Source organism: Sceloporus occidentalis, unplaced genomic scaffold (assembly GCF_023333645.1).
Source record: "Sceloporus occidentalis isolate IW3139 unplaced genomic scaffold, rSceOcc1.0.p SCAF_2, whole genome shotgun sequence".
In the NCBI taxonomy this organism is placed as follows: domain Eukaryota; kingdom Metazoa; phylum Chordata; class Lepidosauria; order Squamata; family Phrynosomatidae; genus Sceloporus; species Sceloporus occidentalis.
Window position 1 is genome coordinate 81,272,989 of NW_028316982.1, and position 16,077 is coordinate 81,289,065.

General features: G+C 40.2%; 1 protein-coding gene across 1 annotated transcript in view; it reads right to left on the reverse strand.

The window, feature by feature from the left end:
* ADAM12 (ADAM metallopeptidase domain 12) overlaps window positions 1-16,077 on the reverse strand; it is a 297,265-nt gene that overhangs the window by 32,801 nt on the left and 248,387 nt on the right. Inside the window, exons 13-14 of the mRNA XM_089510130.1 lie at window positions 7,841-7,930; window positions 7,093-7,288 (exon numbers count right to left, since the gene is read on the reverse strand). Coding sequence (XP_089366256.1) covers window positions 7,093-7,288; window positions 7,841-7,930 — 286 coding nt within the window. The remainder of the gene's footprint in view (window positions 1-7,092; window positions 7,289-7,840; window positions 7,931-16,077) is intronic.

The following is a 16,077-nucleotide window of genomic DNA, read 5'->3' on the forward strand; positions in this document are numbered from 1 at the left end:
GTGCTTGGGAATACTGCTGTACTATTGGGACTGCTTGATGCTCATTTTCAGAAAGAAAAAACAGTTTGTATCTAAAGTCTCATGGAAATATCCACATACCTTCTGCATTTTCAGCAGATTCTATACCAAGGGTTCTTGGTTCTCCATAACATAGGAGCTAAACAGACTGCACCAAAGGGGAGGCTTCAAGCTGCCCCTTCCGAAGCTGGATTGGGGCCGGAGCAAGCACACCCCATGGGCACAACCCACCTTGAAGCTGGCAAAAAGTCGGCTTTGCTGCCCGAGCAGCGGCTGGAAGCCAGCTTCATGATGCTCCAGTGGCATGTGGCATGTAAATGCTGTGCCCTCAGAGTGCCTGGAAGTTTGCCCATATCTGGGCAGCAGGGTGGCTTAAAGCTGGCTTCCAAGTGGCTTCAGAGCTTGTGTTGTCAAAACACCATGCTCTGAAGCTACCCAGAAGCAGGCTTTTTTGTCTGTTTATTCGGGCCCTAAAACAACGCATATAGAGTCATAAAATCACAGAGTTGGAAGGGGCGTTGTGGGTCACTGATTCAAAATCCCTGCTCATTTCATGGTCTCCAGCCTGAACATCTCCAGAAGGTATCTGTCCAGCCAGTTTTTGAAGACATGCAGAGAAGGAGACTTCACCACCTCTCTAGGTGATTCCAAGGCCAAACTGCTCTTACTGTCAAGAAGTTCCTTCTAATGTTTAATCAAAATCTACCCTCCTGTAACTTCAAACCATTAAACCTGGCCCTATTCTTTGAGGCAGCAGAAAATAGGCCTACCCTCGCCTCTCTGTGACAGCCCTTGAGGTATTTAAAGAGTGCATTTATGTCACTCCTCAGTCTTCTCTTCACCAAGCTGAACATGCCTAGCTCTTTCAACTTTTCCTCATATGTTTTGTTCAGTTATCAGTCTTGCTATCCTCTGAACCTGTTCCAACTTGTCTTTATCCTTCTTAAAATGAGACACCCAGAACTGAGCATGGTACTCCAGATGAGGCCTGACCAGCACAAAACAGCAATAGCATTTATATTTCTATACTGCTTAATAGTGAATTCAGCACTCTCTAAGCAGTTTACAATCTGTAAGCCAATTGCCCGGGTACTCATTTTACCAAGCTACAAAAGGATGGAAGGCTAAATCAACCTTGGAGGCCAGGGGTTGAACTCACAGCCTTGTGGCTACAGTACTTGCATTTAACCACTGCACCACCAGGGCTCCCTTGAATATTGTGGGACTATTACTTCTCTCAGCTTAGAAACTATGTTTTTTTGGGTGGGTTTTTCGGGTTATGAGGCTGTGTTCTAGAAGAGTTTTTCCCTGACGTTTTGCCAGCAGCTGTGGTTGGGATCTTTACAGAATGCTGGCATGGAAGAGAGTGGGGTATATATACTGTTGGTTGAGAGAAAGTGATTTACATGTTAATCTGTGTATTGTTCTGTTCTTGAATGGCAAGGCCTCAGGCAGTAGCGTCACTAGAGGGGTGTGGGGGATGAGGAATGCACCAGGTGACACAGTAAGGGGTGTGTGTGACACCACTGCTTCTCAAACACCATTTTTTTCTGGCAGAAATGGGCTGTGGGATGGGTGACAACTGGCTGAATGAGACTACGTGTGAAAGGGATCTGGGAGTCCAAGTGGAGCACAAGTTGAACATGAGTCAACAGTGTGATGCAGCAGCTAACAAGGCCAATGAAATTTTAGGCTGCATCAATAGAAGTATAGTGTCTAGATCAAGGAAAATAGTCCCACCCTATTCTGCTCTGGTCAGGCCCAACCTGGAATACTGTGTCCAGTTCTGGGCACCACAATTCAAAAAGGATGTTGAGAAACTGGAGCTTGTCCAAAGGAGGGTGACTAAAATGGTGAAGGTTCTGGAAACCATGCCCTATGAGGAACAACTTAGGGAGCTAGGGATGTTTAGCCTGGAAAAGAGAAGGTTAAAGGGTAATATGATAGCCTTGTTTAAATATTTGAAGGGATGTCATATTGAGGAGGGAGCAAGCTTGTTTTCTGCTGCTCCAGAGACTTGGACCCAGAACAATGGATGCAAGCTACAGCAAAAGAGATTCCACCTCAACATTAGTAGGAACCTCCTGACAGTAAGGGCTGTTGACAGTGAAACACTCCCTTGGAGTGTTGTGGAGTCTCCTTCCTTAGAGGTTTTTAAACAGAGGCTGGATGGCCATCTGTCGGGGATGCTTTGATTGAGATTTCCTGCATGGCAGGAGGTTGGAATGGATGGCCCTTGAGGTGTCTTCCAACTCTATTATTTTATGATTCTATAATTCATATGCTTCCCTTTAAAATGCTTTAAGAGATGGTGGAAGTGGAGTGAATATCAGTGGGAGGAGAAAGAGGTCCCAGGATTTTTTAAAGTTCAAATTTCAAAATTTTAAATTACTTTTTTTAATTTTAATTTTTTAAATTCTTTTAAAATTTTCTTTAAAACATCACATTTTAACCAAATTTTCACTATGCATATAGGTTGTGCATATGCTATTGTAAATACATTTAGGTTGTACATATGATATCATAATTTGAAGGTATGATTTTAATTTTGCTTGTTGTTTATGTCACAACTATTAGCATTACACTCAGTGCTATATGGGGATTATGATGTATGGCTAACATTGGTGCAAAAACCATCGCTAAGGATTCTGTATGGTGTGAAATGGGAGGAGGTCAATGACACCATGAGTTACTGCACTGGGTGACACCAACCCTAAGGATGCCACAGGCCTCAGGGCCTTGCCATTCAACAACATGGCATAGAATCATAGAATCGTAGAGTTGGAAGAGACCACTAGGGCCATCCAATCCAACCCCCTGCCATGCAGAAAATCCAAATCAAAGCATCCCCGACAGGTGGCCATCCAGCCTCTGTTTAAAGACCTCCAAGGAAGGGGACCTTTAAATAATAGCCCGAATGGCTGTGTTCTCCCTATGAGGCAGAACACTGCCTCGTAGCTTGAAAAACCCACAAAAAACTATAGATGCCGGCCATGAAAGCCTTTGACTTTACATTGGAAACTATGGCACATTCTGGATGGGCCCTATGGGGCACCGTCGTTACGCGCGAGAGGCGGTGCTTCCTGACGCGCCTTGCCCCTCGTGCGTAACAAGTACATCAAAATGGCGGTGCCGCATACAGATGGGCACCGCTATTTTGACGTCACGGACGCACAGCGTCTGGACGTTGCGCACCAGAAGTGGTGCTGCGAGTGCGCGCCTTGTGGCGCCTCTTCCGGGGCGCAGGAAGAAGTGCCATTTTGGCACTTCTTTCTTGCTGTGCCCGGGAACCGCGCGGTTTGGCTGCTGCGGTTCCTGGACACAGCAACCGGCAGCGGCACGAGACCGCCCATTTTGGGCGGTCTGTAACACGCCTATGCTTCTATTAATGCAGGCTAAAATAGTATTCATCCCTTTTTGCTGCAGCATCACACTGCTGGCTCATGTTCAATTTATAATGAGCAATCATTCCAAGGTTCTTTTCACATGTAGTACTGCTGAGCCATTATTCCCCATCCTATATCTGTGCATTTAGTTTTTTCCGATCATAGTCCAACATTCACATTTCTATACACAGCTCTATACACAGTGGGCCCACAGTATCTACTGGGATTTGGTTCCAGGACCCCTCGTGTATGCTCAAGTGTGACTTTATATACAGTAGTGTAGTAAAATTGTGTCCCATTTATAAAATGGCAAAATCAAGGTTTGCTTTTAGGAATTAATATATTTTTGAATATTTTAAAGCTGTAGATGCTTGAACCCATGGATGAATAATCCGTGTATACGGCGGGCCAACTGTAAATACTTCTCTTAAAAAAACAAAAACTTCTTCTTTGACTTTACTGTGTAGTCACATTTGATTTTTCTGATTTTTCTTCTTCCATGGGTTTGTTTGTGGTTGTGCATTTTGCAACTCATTCTTCAAGAGCTCCCACCCATTCTGGGTCCCTTTTTCCTTTAGCATGTTTACCCATGGGATTCCATCCAATAATTCCCTGAACTTGCTAAAACCGGCTTTCTTGAAATCCAGTGGCATCACCTTCTAGGTGATTGTGCCAACATTGTGCCAATGTTAATGATACTTATATTTCTTCATTATCACAATTGATTTAGTTGAAAAATGTACAGGCACCCTTGCTCATACTCATGCCCTTCAAGTAAGGATTCATTTATCTGACAGCCAAGAAAGTTCCAGTTTGTTAAAAGTTAATGCTTCCTTTTCCCCAGGAAAATCAATAATGCCTCTCTTGCCAATAGATTTATCTGCATATCTAAGTGCCTGCTGGATATGCCAATAGAAGCAGTAGATAATATCCAAATGCACGTAATGTTCAATTGTATCACTATCAATAGGACAAATCTATAGCAATGTGACTTTATAAAAATGAAGAATTAAAAAGTTTCAGTTTTACTTTTTTAAAAAAAGGCAAAGCAATACACTTTTAAAAAGGACCTAACTTTGAATATAGTTTTGCCTTGAAGAGAAGCTTGCTGATCAATTGTTGAATAGCAAGTCAACTGGTAGGTCAATAGTGCCTACAGGTAGCTGAATACAGTGAAAACCATACCATTACTACTGCTACTACCACTAAAATCACTACTACTCTTTCTTTTAAATTATAACACTTACAATATTAGAAATTAAGGGAGTATTTACACTTACGTTTTTGTTCCACGGAGATCTGGATCTCCGTGGTGATGCAATCCTAGAGCAATGCTCTCCCTACGGCCCCATTCACCCTACAAAAATAAAGCAGTGTGAACCCGGGTTATTTCTGTGACATTCAGACTGGCCCCAAATGGCTGTTTGCTGGGGGGGGGGGGGTCATGAAAAAACCTACTTAACCCAGTGCATTTGACACCAGGTCCCTTACCGCATCTTTTTTTAAGTGCCGGAGCAATCCGGATCTTTAGTAGTGTGAGTATGCTACCAAATCAAACCGGGTTGTGTGGCAGCAGTACTGGAAATGGCACCATTTTCTCTCCAGTGGGTTCAGTCTGAATGGGAACAAGGTTTAAATTGCCTCTGAGAGATTCAGGGACGTAAAACATACTTAAGAGCATCGCTTCAGGATTGCATCACCATGGAGATCCGGATCTCCATGGGACAAAAATGTAAGTGTGAATTCCCCCTACATTTTATGTCCCTGAATCTCTCTGAGGCAATTTAAACCCTGTCCCCAGTCACACTGAACCCGCTGGAGAGAAAATAGCGGTGGCGGTGACACTTAAAAAAAGATGCAGTAAGGGACCCTGTGTCAAATGCACCCGGGTTAAGTGGTTTTTTTCCCACAACCCCCCCACCCGCAAACAGCGCCAGTTGCATTCAGGGCCAGTCTGAATGTCATGGAAATAACCCGGGTTATTTCCATAGTGTGAATGGGGCCTAAATTATACAATGAAAGAGATGAACTGAAACCACTTAACTTTTCTTGGAAGGAGTCTTCACATTTAAGTGGTAAAAGGTTCCATCTACAAGGCAAAATTAATGCAGTTTGACACTGCTTTAACTGCCATGACTTAGTGTTATGGAATTCTAGAATTTGCAGTTTTGTGATACTTAACTTTTCCCAGAAAGCTCTGGAGCCTAATCAACTACAAATCCCAGTATTTCATAAAATAAAAGCAGAACTATTAACGTGGTGTCAAACTGCATTAATTCTGCAGTGTGGCAGCAGCATAGTGTCCAGAAGTACGTTTTACTTATGCCTTAACTCATTATGTCAATGAACCTTTTTATGATTTCCTGATCAATCTAATTTCCTTTGCAGTCTAAAGTATTAATTCTTTTTATTGGGTTCCCAGATTTTTTTTTTTGGCCTTCAGCTTCCAGATGCTTCACCTGCAGGGCCACTGGTGAGGAAGTGGTGGGAGCTATCATGGAAAATTAAGGAGAATGGAGGAAGAACAGAAGGCATGAGCACTGAGAGGTGGGAAAGTAACCCAGCATGTTAGGAGCAGAGACTGGGAGGAAGTCCTAAACATACAAATTAACATGCAAATTAAGTTTAGTGGATATGAAGTTTTCCAGTACAATGCCACTGTCCTTGATTGGAAATGCAATGTCAGTTGAAAACTGTCCAAGCCAGTTTCTAGTACTGATAGAAATACAATTGATGGCATGATAGCATTCTAATTCAGAAGAATCTATTAGTTATGTTTGCATAGTTAATACTATACATGCACACAGTGGCTTTCATCCCAGAAATCTCTGAGCGCTTAAGCAAGCATTACAGTAATTATTTCTGAAAAGTGGGCTAACATTTGCATTTTACAGTTAAGTAAACTGAGGCAAGGTACATTAACCTCAGTTCCTGAAAGGATTCAAATGTTCCCAGTGGACATGGCTTTGGAAAGGGCTAATAGTGGTCACCTCTTGTTTGGAAGGAGCCTGCAATGATCCAATTTGCACTTAAGCATATGTGAAATTCTGGTTTAAGAATTTGGGCTATGACCCAAGCAGTATGCAGGAGTGTGCCCTCTATTCATTGTGGATCAGTTGATACACTGAGCTACAAATGATTATGAGAACCTGAAGCCAAATTGGATAAAATGGTTAGTGGTCACAATTCTTTAGGCCACACAAATAAGTTGGGGTGTTTTTGTATCACAGGTGGAGGATATAATTCCCTGCAGGTCTTATCCTCTTTCTTGCAGCTCATTCTTAACCAGTCCCTGGAAAGTTACTTTTCTGAGTTATCAGTTACAGACTGGCCAGTGACTATTGGCTGTGCAAACTTATTTGCCTTCAGGGGTAAATTCTTATTGACAGCAGTGCAAGATGGAAATGCACTACTAGTGAGAAAAGGTTCATGTGCAAAGTGTAATCACAATGATTTATCTCGCAGTAAGGAAGGACCCAGAACTGCTTACTATCTTGAAAGACCTACCACCTCCAAACATCATATCCCATAGATTTGCTGTTGTGGATAATTATCTAGAGAGTGAATAAATATCTAGAGAGAACAGATATATAGTTAGGGAGTGAATAAATATCTAGAGAGAGACAGAACAGCTAAAGAAATGTCCAGAGAATAAATGTCACAAGAACAGTCAGAAGCTGAAGCTCACCTTGCCCCCAGAGTGTGATGCATTGCTGTTCATGGGTTTGGCACATGCCATTATAGCAGTATCCATCCACCCTGTGGCAGGAATGCCCATCATGTAAGTAAACATTGGCTGGGCAATGAGGGCTGCCTCCGGTGCAGAATTCGGGAAGGTCACAGGAATTACTGGCATACCTGCATAAGATGCCGGCTGCCTTCAGCTGCAGGAAGAAAGAAGTAATTTTAATTCTAATCAATAAAATGCACTGCATAGTAAATTTATGCTCTCCCCCCCCCACATCTTCCTAAGACTCTGCACTCTAGCAGCCATTAAGCACAGTGTAAAGGCGTCACAGCACTTTATATGCATTTCTTTGATATACTGTACAATTGTTTACGATATACTTCCAAAGGGCCTCTTTCATTCTCACTAACGGGTAAGCACAAGGCTTTTTGACATTGCACACACAAAAGCATACAGATTAAACCTCAAATGACTCTGCAATGGTGGTATTATTTAAGTGAGCATAAACCTTTACTGTTTGTTGTTTTAATATTAGAAATTTATGCATAAAATAAAAATGCACATTGTCATATGGGAGAAACTGTGATGTGTTGAATTGGATTTTGTGAAAAGTGGCAAAAAGATTCATAGCTAAAGCTGTAGGCAAGGTGCTGGCAACTTCTTCAGCACTCAAGAATCCACTGGAAATGCACTCACTATACCTCTGAATGGAGTCCTGCCCACCCTGTATGCATAAACAAAAATTCACCATGCAGTTTTCACAGCAAAGTCCATGGGCGCATACTGCTCCTGGTCTTAAAGTGCAAGTAGTAGCATTACAACACTGGTTTGTACATTCCTAAAAGAAGGGGACAATAAATGAAAGAGCCACATTAAATAGAACATCTGTACAGAGAAGAACTGAATCCATAAGTCAACCTGATTTTACAGTTTAGATCAGATGTCCAGAGGCAGTATCCCCCCCTTCCACTCCAGCCCAATATATTTTTTAATTGACAAAGGCTCCTCCGTGCTTTCTAGGGGCTCTGTGACAATTTTGTCAAGTGTTTGGTCCCCCAGTCTTCTTAGTCTAGGATGATGCCCAAAAACAGAAGTGACTAACTGGGGGAAGGGGAAAAGGCAAGCACCCCTCAATCTAAAACAGTTTGGCAAGTTATTTGATGAAATTGCCCATGGCTCCAGATGGCTCCTATCAGTTTTTTTTTAAGTCAGGAAAAATTGGGAGGTAGGGAGATGTACAGGTGTGTGGGCTATGCTTGAGGTCCCTAGAAGCCACATATAACCCGTGGGCTTTGCTTTGTTCACTCCCTGATTTAAACTGGGATGGACAATGAAGGGAGGCTAGTGGTGTTCATTAGGAGGGCCATTGTATCTGACTTCAGGGGGAAAATAATTTTTGTTGTCCCAAAATATTTTAGAAAGAGCACTTTTTCATGTTCCTAGGCCTCTCTAGGCCATTTTAGGTCCAGGAATGGACTTGTTTAATAAAAGGAAACAACCTGAAATCATTACCTGGTTATTTTCCTGTATTAGAAAAATGGTATGTGGGAACCTCCAAATATGTAAAAAATGCTTCCTTCCTCCCAGAGGGCATTGGGAGTAATTTTGAACCCTGAGGGCCCTTTGGAGAAGGGCTACATGCAGTCCAGGGATTGCACTTTGCCCACTCCTGGTTTAGACAGTGTTCTGCCTCATCATGCTGGGCAGCCATCCAGTGTTGCAAATATCATCACAGTTAAGGATCTGGATGTCATGGTTATGAACCACCAGCCATTATATAGAAGGAAGTTTAGAAGAACAGCACGAGTAAGCACACTTTCCATGCCGCTGTTTTGAACTCTCTCTCTCTCCCTGTTGTGTGCCTTCAAATTGTTTCTGAATTATGGCAACCCTAATTCATGGCAGGATTTGTTCAGAGGAGGGTTCCCATTGCCTTCCCCTCAGGCTGAGAGCATGTGTCTTGTCCAAGGTCACCTAGTGGGTTTCATGTCCAAGTGGGAATCGAACCCTGGTCTCCAGAATCATAGTCCAGTGCTCAAACCACTACGCCTCATCGACTTGAGCTATATGCATATAAATGATCTTTTACTCATGGCATCTACATGTCTTAGCACATTTTTCCAAGGAATACACACACTTCTATTTCTCGGAAGCATATTTATATACTGTGACACATAAAAAATAAATATGCATAGTGAACACTCTTTGAGGACTAGCCTGTTTGCAAGAGGCATGTAATTGTGCAATTCTCTGAATTGTGGCTTACCTGAAGAACAATGGACAATATGCAGTTAACATTTAAGACAGAAGATCGAATGAACACAATACAAATACATGAGCTAGAATATGGTGGAACTGATTCAAGGGGCACAACCTTGAAAGCGAAGACTAAGGAAAACAAGCTGTAGCTATGAAAAGCCAACATGGACCAGAGGACTAAGTTGCTAACTGAGAGCTAGTAGGAGTTTGGGACAGGCAAATTGTTTTTTTAAACAAAAATTCTGGGAAAGAGAAGGAAGAAGGGGAAATAGAGGAAGATGAACAAAAGAAAGAAAAATGATTCGGAAGCAATTTGTTTCTAGATGTGGGTTAGATAGGCACAGCCCAATCCTGGGAAACATGAAAAAAACCACATTCTGACAGTGAAAAAAAAACGATGGCCCCTGTTGAAACAATTATCAATTGTTAAGAAATATTTTTCTATCACAAGAGTAAACCGATCAGTGCTTTTTAATCATCATTAGCAAAAAATGCATTTGTATTGTTTGCTCAAAAACTTGCTTGAATTTTTTTATTAAAAAAATCTTGGTTAAAATATATTTATATTTATATTGTACAATCAGTGAAATACATGTAAAAACTTTTGGAAAAAAACTTTTTCCTGCAAGGGGGAAAACTTTGAAATGGTTTGTTATCATGTGTGAGAATGAAATAACAGATTTGCATCCCTAAAGAGAAGTCATCAAGGCAAAAGGGGAAGGAGAGGTTAATTGGAACTGGTACGTTCAACACATTCACACAAGGTTTGGCATCTTGTAACCCTGCCTAAGCTCTTTGTTCTTTCATACATATATATTGAGAAACATTATTATGAACTAGTTTTATCTTGCTGAATGCTTCCAAAGGATATTGGTAAGTAAATTGCACAAAGCCTTGAGGAGGAAAGAAAAACAACTACAAAAGGTCCCTTCCCCTAGATTTCAGGGAAAACTCTATACTAAGTGTTGAGGCTTCAAACCAAAATAAGTTTTACAGATGGAACTAATCTTCTAGTATTCAAACAAGTACATGATAAAAGGCCCACTACTTTTAAGGGGAAAGGGTGACTCTCTGCTCATTTCCAGTTCCGACAGATACAGAAAACTGTGAGGCCACTGAATGTCCACTGTAATGAACATTATATTTATATAAAACAGAACTATATTTTTCAAAGTGGCTAATTACACTCCCCCCTCCGCCCAGACCTTTGAGAAACCACTGTTTAGGGAAAGGGCTTTTAAAAATTTGCTGTACAGTACTTTGTTTTATTTCTAATGAATATGCATTAAATAATTTTCAAAAATATTGAATGTTTTATATTGCTCTTATGTGCCTTATTTGTTGAGTCTGACTTATGGTTTTCTTGGCAAAATTTATTCAGATGAGATTTGCCATCATCTTCCTCTGAAACTGAGAAAGTGTGATTTGCCCAGTGCTACCCAGTGGGTTTTCAAAGCATGCCCACAGGAGGGTGACCAAAATGCTGAAATGTCTGGAAACCACGCTCTATCAGGAGAGACTTAGGAAGCTGGGTATGTTTAGCTTGGAGAAGAGAAGGTTAAGAGGCGATATGACAGCCCTGTTTAAATATTTGAAGGGATGTCATATTCAGGATGGAGCAAGTGTTTTTTTCTGCAGTGCCAGAGAATAGGACTTAGAGTAATGGGTTAAAACTACAGGAAAAGAAATTCCACCTAAACATTAGGAAGAACTTCTTGATGGTGAGAGCTGTTTGTTCACTGGGCATTAAACAACCATTTTCTTTCTTTTCTGAGATCTCTGAACCTATGTACCACATCAGAGCAGTGAATTAATGACCCAATTCTCATCCATACATCTATATCTATGGATAATGCTTGCATGTAGAAAACCAGAATTTAGAGAGAAGTCTAGGCTACAAAACTTCTCCCTGGCATTTAGTTTTCTCAGTGTGAACTAGGTCTTTGTGATTTTCTTCTAGAACTTTATCATCATTACAGTTTTGTTCTGAATTGTTTCCAATTTATCTTGTACTGATCAGAAGTGGCATGCTACTTAAATGAGATCTAATCTTTGAGCTGAGCAGGGTAGTACCAGCCTTTCATGAGTCTTGGAAACAATGCTGTTCTTAATGCAGCTTGAAAGGATATTAGCCCTTCTTGCCACAGTATCACACTGTAGAGGGTTTTTTTATCCACTATAACCTTCACATGTCCCTTAGAAAAAACAGCCCATTTAGTTATAATTTCCTATCTTCTTCTTCTTTTCATTATTTACATATTATACAATGCCATTAATCACCAAATTACTTTTCAAAACTGCGTATGTTAAAGAATAGTTGAGTATCCACAGTGAGCTTATGTCTCAACTCAGCATATAGGTTCTTCTTTCCTATATGCAATTCTTTCTATTTCTTCTATTATTTCATTTTTTTGGTATCTGTCTCACCTATTGAATCCTTTCCCCACTAGTATGCTGGTCAAATGAAATGGATCTGCTATTTAGTCTTGATGAAAGATAAATGGAGAATGTACTCTTCAAATGTCAAAAAGATTGGTAATTAAGATGAGTGGGAACATTTTGTTTCACTTCTCTGAGATCTAGCAGAAAGCTGGGGAACCAATTCATTCTGCTCCAGCCAAAGTCAAGTAGAGAAACTGGAATGGCTTCCATTATTGACTACATAAACTATCCCTGTACCTGTAACTGAGATGAGGGAAGGGTGGCTTGGCCAATCCATTGCCTATACTCCCCCTGCAATTAAATTCAAACACTTCTGAAAGCTAAGGCTGCATTTGAGTTGTATTCTGTCATGGAAAAAGGAGGGATACAAGTAAAATCCAATAAAATGAATGTCTTTAAGGAGAATTTAGGAAGAGAACTACTGGTGATTGAAGCCCCAGGCAGGGAGGACTGGAAGTCATTTTATGCATGTTTTGTTTATGGGGGATGTAGGAAGGCTTAATATGTAATATGTTTTGTTATGTCTGTTGATATTAGTTTTTGTTTGTATTTTGTATCTGTTTTCATTCATTCCTGTTGTTGAAATATAATAAAATATATAATATAATATAATTGAAATATAATGAAAAGATATAATAAAATAAAATAACAAAATAAATTATTTTCTGTACTGTAGAGGGAAGGTGTTTAATTTTGGTTCCATTTTGCTGAGGAAAGTTGAAAGAAAACCCCAATGCCTTCAGGGCTGAGGAAGCAAAATATACCCCTCTCTTCCTTCTGGCACCCTATATTTCTAGTTGATCCAGAATCTACTGGAAAGCCACATATCCTGAACCAGTTCTTGGCAATTTTTCATGTTGGTCAGAAGAAATGCCTGTGGATTGATTCAGGTGGCGTTGGAATTCTCTATCATCTCTAGTTTAAACAGTGACAGGGCACTGGATGAAGAAAGGCAGCTGAGCATGAAAAGCAGTCACCAAGGATCTTTCCCTTGAAGGTGGAAAAGATTACACTTTCTTGGCAATGTAAAGAAAAACCTGTACAGTATAAACATTTTAGAGAGATGAAAGGCTCCATTTTAGCAAAATGGCTGGAACTGAAGAATGTGATGGCCCTTTTTGTTGTTTGATTCTATGACCTTTGATAATTGGCACAGTCTGGCTTACAATAGTATTTAGGACCTGAAGGTCCAGAGTAAATTCAAATCCAAACACATTACTGGTCCTTATAAAGACCTTCAGTTTATCCTGAAATCAATATTTTAAATCCTGAAATTATTTTTGAATCTTAGAAATGTGATCTCTCTGCGTTTATCACTCATTGCCTATTGTGCTTTTATTTTGCACCTTAAACAAAAATCTGATCTCTGAAGATGCCAGCCACAGATGCTGGCAAAACGTCAGGAAGAAACGCTTCTTGAACATGGCCACATAGCCTGAAAACCCCAGAACAAACTATGGATGCCAGCTATGAAAGCCTTCAAGTTCATAAAATGCAGATCTGATGTTTAATCAAAGGAGAGTATTTTAATTTAGTTGTTGTTATGCACCTTCAAATTCAATGTATGCCAATTCTATTTTAGAGTTTTCTTGTCAAGATTTATTCAGAGGAAGTTTGCCATTGCCATCCTTTACGCCTGAGAGAGACTATGACTTGTTGGAGGCTACCTATGGCTTTCCATGTATGAGGATAGATTGGAACCCTGGACTCAAAGAGTCTTAGTCCTGTTATCAAACTACAACACAACACTGGATCTCAACGTAGGTTATTTGAGATATCAAAGGTATTGAAAGGGAAACAGAAGGAAATGCAAAACAAACAAACAAACAAACAAACAAATAAAAAAACACCACAAGATTCCATGTGAGTTAGTTTGTATAAAATGACATTGTTATAATGGAACAGCTGCATCCAGCATCTATATGCAATTATTTCAATGGAATGCCCCAAGGACCTGGCTTATCCTGTTTGTTGTGTGCATTTATAGATGTCTGGCTTTATTTTGTAGTATTGAGAGAAACAATAGATTTGGAACAAAAATGATCACCAGCATTGCTGCTAATGAATACATCCAGGACTCATATTGTTCAAGTTAATCATGTGTTTCCCACCACACAGAAGGTTATAATGATCGTATGGTCTGTAGATTGAGCCAGTGAGCATTCTTAGGAAATACTGGATTTGTTTCTGAGGTTATAGTCAGGATGGCAAGTGAAATCAGCGATGTTCAAAAGCAATTCTTTCAAGGACTCAACAAATTGCAACAAATACAGCTGTTACTCAGCATTCCTAACTTTGCCTTAACAAACTGGGGTCGACCTGTACTTACATGGACACATAAGGGAAAGTAACTAGGTCAGAAGGATCTTCACAAGTTATTACTCCTTTATTCCCTTTTAAAGGGCCCTTAAAGAAGCAGCTGTCTAACTGATTATATCACTGACTCCTGAAGTGGGAGGAGAAAGAAAAAGTCAGCACTGAACTGTTTTGTGAAGGGGCGGTGTTGTTTTTTAAAAGCAAAGATACAAACAAAATAACATTTTAAAAAAAGCATTGTTGTCCTCCAAAACGCTAAGGTACAGAATAAAATCTGATAGGAACACTAAAACTTTATGAAATGAATAAAATAGAAAATGTGAGTTAACTGGCAAATCTACTTTCAGGCCTGGAGCAGGAGGATGAGGTCTTTCCACATTATTACAATTGCATTTTATTTATTTTATTTTTTATTTTATTTTATTTGCTATTTTAATTTATTTTATTTGCTGACCTCACCTAAAGGTTGAGTTTTGGTTCAGTGAGTAGGGGTGTGTTTCTGACCTGAGAAAAAGATACACAAAACCAGCTACAGTTTCAGTTCTGAAGCCAATTTATAAATCAGCTAATAATCTCTTACTACTTTGTGAAAAAAAGTGGCCAGCAAGAACATCATTGTGGTTTGTGCATTGTGGTCCTTAGTTAGGGGGCAATGGTTCACCATTTGATACACATAGTCACTACATCAGATGATTAAACTACAGATTTGTCCACGTTGTGTTCAATATAATGATATTGGGTGGGGGGGGGAGTACAAGGAGTGGCAGTTTTCTGCTAATGGTTGCAAGTTCCTAGTACTCACCACACAACTAGCAGTAGCAACCAAGCACAAGAACCTGGGAAAGATTTAGTGCAATGGCCTGGATAAATGCATTACACCCAGTAGTATAAAACTGGATTTAACACTTGAATAGGGATGAAATTGGGTTTTCTACAAGTATTAGAAACTTGGTGCAAACAGAACAACATTACTGGATGCCACATTCTTGGATACACTATACATTCCAGGTTGAGTTTCTGCATCTTGAAGGGGGAATTGCATTTCTTTCAATAAAGTTGGATTCTTGATTTGCTACCCTTCTGATTTATCATGGAATTACTAGGGAAGGCAATTCTTTTAAATCTTCCTGCAATTTAGTTTGTATTACGGCTGGCTCTTCAGCTTAGTAATGGAGATGAGTACCGCCTCCTACAATCGATCACAACTAGACGTTCATGTCAAAGGGAAACCTTTACCTTTACTTTATGACATTGTAGACAAAGCCTATCGTGCTAGAAAGTTCTAGGCTATTAAATATGTGCTGCTTTGTGATTTGTAGTGGTAGGGTACTGAGAATTTCTTCATATGGGGAAAGGCCAAGAGCAGCCATTTTCCAATGCAGAAAAGAATGCTGTGGGGATATCTGTTAAGTCATAGAATTGCTTCCAATTCTGCAATGCACTCTATTTTGGAAAAAAATTCAAAGATGTGGAAACTCTGTTTCATAGAGAGTGTGTCACATCACCACCAAAATAGGAAAGTGATGGAAAAGCTTGTGTCTGGGCTGCTAACCTTTTCTGCTGATCAGACAATAGAGCTTTGTCACTAATGTTAAGTAGGACTTCTGTGTGACAAGAGGCCCCTTCATTCTACTTAAAACACTGCAGTGCTTATTAGGAATATATAGCTGGACATCCAGTTATGTTTGATTCAATATATCTTTCTTTGGACTGAGAAAGTAGACTAAGTCACTCCAGTTATAATGCTAAACTGTGCTAATATGCAACTGAGGATTTCTCCATGAAACAAATGAATAATGCAGTCGTAGCAACCTCATTTGCTGAGATACAAATGTATCCTCTAAATACATAGGAACACACCAGACATGCAGAAGGAGTTAGGGGCTGTTCAGACCAGACATTAAGGCCGGTGTGGGGGTGGCGTTGGGGCATCATGTCCACATGACGCACATCCTGACCCCCGATAAC